The 6624-nt window shown below is 53.8% G+C and overlaps 1 protein-coding gene across 1 annotated transcript; it reads left to right on the plus strand.

The window, feature by feature from the left end:
* The first annotated feature begins 437 nt into the window (after positions 1-437).
* TCF15 (transcription factor 15) lies at positions 438-6163 on the plus strand. Its single transcript, XM_090285251.1, has 2 exons — positions 438-1029; positions 5697-6163. Exons 1-2 carry the CDS (start codon positions 511-513, stop codon positions 5769-5771), a joined length of 594 nt encoding a protein of 197 aa, XP_090141377.1. The 5' UTR covers positions 438-510; the 3' UTR covers positions 5772-6163.
* Positions 6164-6624: the final 461 nt, after the last annotated feature.

The raw sequence follows: 6624 nt of genomic DNA on the forward strand, positions 1-6624 counted from the left end.
GTACTTTCCTATTTCTTACGCAAGAAAGTTACAGAGCCACAGAATTAGAATTTGAGGGCACAAAAACCCGAGCAGGTTTCTCCCAATCCGCTTTCCGAACGAGGCCACTGAAGTCCAGAGAGAAAGAACCTGCTCTCATTCTCTTTGCAGGTTTAGGCTGCGGGTAATGAGACGGTTTCTGCGCACATCCCACCTGACCCATTCTGACCCTCGGCATTTGCCCGGCTAGCCCGGGGATACTGGGAGCCTTCAGGGAGGACCATCCGCTCCCGGGCTGCTTTCAACCTGGGGAAGAGGGGCGGCAGACGAGTCGCCATTGGCCGGGGCACGGCGGGCGCGTCCCCATTGGCCAGGATGGAGCCCACCCGCTCAGGCCGGGGCGGCCGCGTGGTTGGCCCCTCCCTCGGCTATAAGGCGGCGGCCGGCGGGGCCGTGGGAGCGCGCGGGAGCGCACGGCGGGGCGCGGCCAAGGCTGAGGCGCAGCGAACTGAGGGACGTGACCGGGTGCCCATGGCGTTCGCGTTGCTGCGCCCCGTAGGCGCGCACGTGCTGTACCCGGACGTGCGGCTCCTGAGCGAGGACGAGGAGAACCGCAGCGAGAGCGACGCCTCCGATCAGTCTTTCGGTTGCTGCGAGGGCCTGGAGGCAGCGCGACGCGGCCCGGGCCCCGGGGGTGGAAGGCGGGCGGGCGGCGGTGCGGGCCCGGTGGTGGTGGTGCGACAGCGGCAGGCAGCCAACGCGCGGGAGCGGGACCGCACGCAGAGCGTGAACACGGCCTTCACGGCGCTACGCACGCTCATCCCTACTGAGCCGGTGGACCGCAAGTTGTCCAAGATAGAGACCTTGCGCTTGGCGTCCAGCTACATCGCGCACCTGGCCAACGTGCTGCTGCTGGGCGACGCGGCCGAGGATGGGCAGCCGTGCTTCCGAGCGGCCGGCAGTGCCAAGAGCGCAGTCCCCGCTGCCCCCGACGGCGGCCGCCAGCCACGCTCCATCTGCACCTTCTGCCTCAGCAACCAGCGCAAGGGGGTAAGTGCGTGGCGCTCCAGTACTGCGTCCCCGGGGTTAGGGGGGACGGGGAACGAGGCCTCTTACCGAGCAAAAGAGGGCCAGAGACCCCAGACGGGGCTGAGGGGCGCTATGTAGAGTTCGAGGGCCGTTGGTGCTCCAAGCCCAGGTTTTGGTATGGAACAGAGCTACCCGCTTAATGTCTCCCAATCAGAAAGGGTGCAGCAAAGGCCAGAGCTCACGCATGATTTAGAGCAGCAATTTTCAACCTTTTTTATCTCATGGCACACATAAACTAATTACTAAAATTTTGCAGCATACCAAAAAATATATTTTTGCCAATCTGACAAAAAAGGTATAATTTTGATTCATTCACACGGGACGGCTATTGCATTGACTGTTGTCATTTTTTAATTTGACAACCTAAGAGAAAAGTGGTCAGGTATTGCATGGTTTAAAAATTCATCGCGGGACATCTGCCCCTTAACCAAAGGTGTGCTAGGAAGAGGGCATGAGGAAGTAACAACAAAGGCCATCATTTATTGAGCATTTTCTATGTACCATGTGCTTTCCTGGTCATCTTTTTTGAAACTTCACAAGAACTCCCATCAGGCAGGTAAGTAGTGACCCTGCCTGTGGGACTCTGAGGCTCAGAAAGGTATAATCACATGCCCCACTTACTCAGCTGGGAAGCCGGAAGGCAGACTCTGGGCTTGCTTGGTGTGTGTTGCCCTGAGCTACCCCAACCTTGAAACAGTTGTTTCCTATCCAAAGACCTGCTCTGAGGGCAGGAGACTGAGAAGAAAAGGGAATGGATGCCATACCTGTGACCAAGAGCCTGAGGGCACCCAACCGCAAAAGGATGCAGTGCTAGGGAAGGGCACTGTTGAGTTGCTGGGCAGAGCTGGAGTTAAGCTCCTTTGGTCTGTCCTGGGTAGGGATGAGAAGCAGGCTGGTAGAGAACAGATGGGGCTGGGTAGCAGCAGAGGTTGCCAGGGACTCTTCTGGCTAAAAGCCGGTTCTTCTCCTGCCCAAGCCCCGAGGAGCCTGCTTCATCCCATCATCACACAGCCTTTCCGCCTTCTGATCTGGGCTTTTCCTGTAGTAAGGAATCTGGTCTGTGTGACAGCTTTGGATTCCAGCAGCTACCATGGACATCTAGGGAAACAGAGGCAGAGAATGGCTCACAGCGAAAGGGCATGGGGGATTAGAGTCAGGCCTCTGAGCCCCTCAGTCTTTGGTTCCTGTGGCTGCCCTATGTTCTCTGCTTGCTTCACTCTGTTCTGGGGAAACCCCAATGTCCTGGCCTCAGACCACCCCCTTCTAGCTCATCAACTGGCCTCTCAGCCCCGTGTCTGCCTCAGTTTCCCTGAGTCAGCCTTCTTAGGCTCAGACTTGTACTTTCTTGAGGGTCCCTGCTGCTGAGCCCCAGTTAGTGCTTCAGTCTGGGTTGGGAAGTCAGGGTGGGCCTTCAAAAGTCCTGCCTGGGATGTGAAGGGCTGACTAGGCCCTTGGTGATACCCCCTGACCACCTTTCACCCATTTATTCAGTTCAGCAAACCTTAGCTACCCAACAGCCAGTTTCTTTTGTAGGCTCTGAGAACATTCCCAGAGAAGCAGGTTGTGGATTCTCAGTCATCACAATCGGGAATTCCCAGTGTGGTGTCGGGGCCAAGGGCAAGGAGTTGGGGACAGGGATGCTGTGGCCTAATGATGGGGAGGTGGAGCACAAAAAGACTATCAGAGCCCAGAGGAAGCCCCCAGCCAGCAGGCTAAGTCCCGGTGGATGCTTGGGAATGAAGGCAGGCAGATGAGAGGGTAGGGACAGGTGTTCTGGAAGCAGGGCATGGCAAGGGTCATGGTCAGAAACATGACCTAGACAAGGAAAAGGGAAGATGTTGAAGGTGGTGGAGCAGAGAGGAGAGGCAGAGACTGGCCAGTGACAGCAGTCACAGTGTCTTGATGAGTATTGATCTCCTGTGCTAAGCACTCTTCACACGCTATTGTTAAAATTCCCACCTGGAAAGGAGGTGCTCTGGTTATCCCTACCTACTTAGAGATGCTGTCGCTGGTTCAGAGACACAGCCTGTGGTGGAGACAGGATTTGAACTCAAGCCTGCGTGATCGGGACCTGGGAAGAGTTGGTGTGGGAGGGCCTGGAGGAGAAGATGTGTCTATCATGTTCCCCTGATAGGTAAGCTGGGGGCTTCTCTGCTGGTCTCAGGTCTTTCCCACAGGTCACGGACCCTCGCCTGTGTCTGGCTACTTCTCTGGGATCCGTTACAGAACCAAGAACCCAGCCAAATTTGGCTACAGAAGCCATGTTCTCAACTCCACATGCTCCGCTGGGAATAGGTGAAAGGGGCCATCCTGGTCAGCTCTAGCCCCTCAAAGACTTGACTGGAAGAAAACTCTCTGTCTTGGGGAACCCCTAGAGGGGCCCCCTTCTGAGCTTTGCGGCCAGAGAGCTCCAAGACTCCAGACCCTATCCCTTCACTTTGAACCACCACTTCCCTCCCACCTGGCTAGTCTGGAGTTGGGTTCACCATGGAAACAGCTCCCTGGAGCATCTTCCTGTGTAAGGAGGGTTTAGGTGTGGCCCTCTGTGGTAGAAATAGCAAATGGAAGATAGAAAGGGGGTTCTTGTCTCTGCCTTGTTTCCCCTTTTGTTACCTGGGGGAGAAGGTGGGGTAGGATCGTGTTATAAGGCCCTCCCTAGTTAATATACCCAGCTCTGGAGCAGAAGTGGCACAGACAGCATTAGCTTGAGGAGGTGCCATTACCGGTTGATGCTGATAATACAATAATAGCTGTGAAGAACACTGAACACTTACTGTGTTCCTGACACTGTGCTTAGGACTTTACCTGGGTTAGTGTGTGCAGTCTGCACAGTAACTCCACTTGACACATGGGACTCAGGGAGGTGAAGCCACTTGCCTGAGGTCCAACAGGCAGTCCAAGGCAGAGCAGAGCTCGAAGCCCAGATCTGTCTCACTGGAGCTCATTTCCTAACGACGGTGCTTCCCGGAGCCCTTGGCGCTGCGTTCCTAAGAGATAGCGACGCTGAGCCTAGCCAGGGCCTCTTCAAGTGCTTTTGGCAGTTTACAAGCCTCTTTTGCAGCTGCATCCGCAAGTAGAACTCTTTTGTCCCCATTTCATAGATGAAGAAACTGAGGTTCAGGGAGGTGTTCAGTCCCAGTGACTCATGGAACTGAGGTCTCTCAGGGACTACCAAACTTGGGGTGGAGGTGGCTCCCCCTGAGGACGCAGAGTGAAAGGGTAGGAGGCTGGCTTTCTGTCCCCCAACCTCAACCCTAAATTCCCCTGCCCCCACCCCTAACCCCCTTCTCAGACACTCCTGCCAGAGTTTGTCTGAGAAGCCCAAGCCCTAGACTCTGCTGGGACTGTAGCCTCAGCCCTCAAAATAGCCCTGCCTGTGAATGAACATGCTGTCCCTGGGCCCAGAGAGCCTCCAGGGAGGCTGGGCTCACATCTGGATGGATCTGCCCCAACCTGGGCCCAGGGGCAGATGGGGAGAGGGGGCAGAGCTCCCAGAAGGTCTGCTGTTTCTCTTCGATGGCTGAGAAAGATGCCTGTCCCACCAGCTCCTAGCAAGGCTCAGGGGGTGAGAATGCACAGTGGGATTTCAGACACCATCGTGTCCTGGAAACAAGACAGACTGTTAGACAACATGGATTTCCAGTCCAGCCCTTTCACCAACTGGCTGGGTGCCTCTGGGCCAATCATTGAACAGCTGGAGGCCTCTGGAGAGGGGAGGCCTTTATCGCCTGTGACCTCGCTGGCTTGCAGTGAGGATGAAATCCATGTGTCAGACGTCAGCATACTGGGTAGAGACTGTCGCTGTGGGGTGAGGAACAGGTGGCTTCAGGAGCTGCCACTATTAGTTCATCTTCCAATGGGCATCACTGATTCAAACAACATCATTTGACACCTGCTACATGCCGGGCCCTGTGTTGGAACTGGGATCACAGAGTGAAGAACACTCCCTGAGCTCCCAGCCTGATGGGGACAAAGAGAAACCCAGTCTTTCCCCTTCTGAGTTATCCTGGTGGAATGGTCCCCAGAGAGGCAGGAAGTGCTAGGCAATCGCAGGAACAGAGAGACCTTCCCAGGGAGACAGGACCAGAGAGCATATTTCCTGGCAGAGGGAACCCCCTGAATGAAGGCTGGAAGGAGAAATCCATAGTCTCCTTCTGAGGTCAGTGAGTAAGCCATTGGGCATATAGCCAGGCAGTGGGGATAACTACTGTGGGCTTTGTTTTGCCCTTTAGTGTAAAATACTATGATTCTTAAATATATTGGATTCTTTTTAAGAAGCAACAAATCACATGGGGAGAAATGAAAAGGGTAAAAATGCTTCTCTCCCATTCTGTCTCCCCATCATCATATTCCTCTTCTCTGAGGAAACCTATTAGCAAATTTCTTGTGTGCCCCTCTCTCTCGACATCTCAACACACAGGTTCCTATGTGTTTTTGTCTTTAAATAATGTTATCTTGACATCATTTCACATCAGTTCATAAAGAGTTTCTTCTGCCTCATGCCACAGAGAACTGTATTGTGTGATTGCGAGTTACTTATTAAGTCCCCTATAACTGGACACAGAGGTTAGTCCCAGTGTTCGTGGTGATTTGATCAAACCTCAAAACTGCTTTTTCCCCTCCTGTAGGGTGGCCGTCGTGACCTGGGAGGCAGCTGCTTAAAGGTGAGGGGGGTGGCCCCTCTTCGAGTACCTCGGAGATGAGCCCAGACCCCTATGGCATTTGCTCCAAGCAGGACCCTGGAAAAGGAGGCCAGAGGCCAGCCACTGGTTGAACAAGGGAGAAGACCCCAGGAGCCGATTCTACCCCTTCTCTGTGTAGGGACCAGAGGACAATGGCTTGGGCCCATGACCCTCTGGACAGGCCCCCTGGGACATCTTTACCCTACCCTGGAGAGCTGTGAAGACCCATCCAGCTGGCCCCAGCCCTGGCTGGTCAGAGACAAGGCAGAACTTTTGCAAAAACAAAGACTACTGGTGACAGAGGGGGTGTGTATGTCTGTGTGTGTGTGTGAGAGAGAGAAAGAGAGAGAGAAAGAACTGGTGGGTTTAAAATAAAAGGTATTTTTAAATAAAAGATGTTCCCAACTGAGGAAGGGAAGGGCCTGGGCACATTAGAGGTCAGAGGTGACCCCTCTCCTGGACCTTGGCAGAGCACAGATGTCACAGATGCTGCCCTGTGCCCTGAAGGGAGTGGGCTGGGAGAAGGCAGGGAGACCCCGGAAGTTAAGATAACCAAACTTTCCTCAGAGTGTACTTGAACACCTCTTAGATGTCTGGTGTGGGTGGTAAAGAAATCTTAATTTTATTCATTTTTGAATAAGGAATATAGTCATTCACGTGGTTCAAAATTCAAAAGGTACAAGAAGGTATATGGTACAGACAAAGATTTTGGTGATAGAGGGTGTCACCAACCGTCACCTCTGGTCCTCCACCTACCAGTTCTCTTCACCAGTTTTTTATGATGTCCCCATTCCCTATGAATAACCAAGCAAATACAGGAAAAAAAAATTTTTTTTCTTCCACTTTTTACACAAGTGGTAGCATATGTTTCTGC

This window comes from Furipterus horrens, unplaced genomic scaffold (assembly GCF_987537825.1).
Source record: "Furipterus horrens unplaced genomic scaffold, mFurHor1.1.pri manual_scaffold_8, whole genome shotgun sequence".
Lineage (NCBI taxonomy): Eukaryota > Metazoa > Chordata > Mammalia > Chiroptera > Furipteridae > Furipterus > Furipterus horrens.

Excerpts from the sequence above, each read along its gene's own strand:
- TCF15 (XM_090285251.1), top strand. The coding sequence starts at position 511 with ATGGCGTTCGCGTTGCTGCGCCCCGTAGGCGCGCACGTGCTGTACCCG. Across the intron at positions 1,030-5,696 it reads TCAGCAACCAGCGCAAGGGG|GGTGGCCGTCGTGACCTGGG; the intron begins GTAAGTGCGTGG and ends CCCCTCCTGTAG.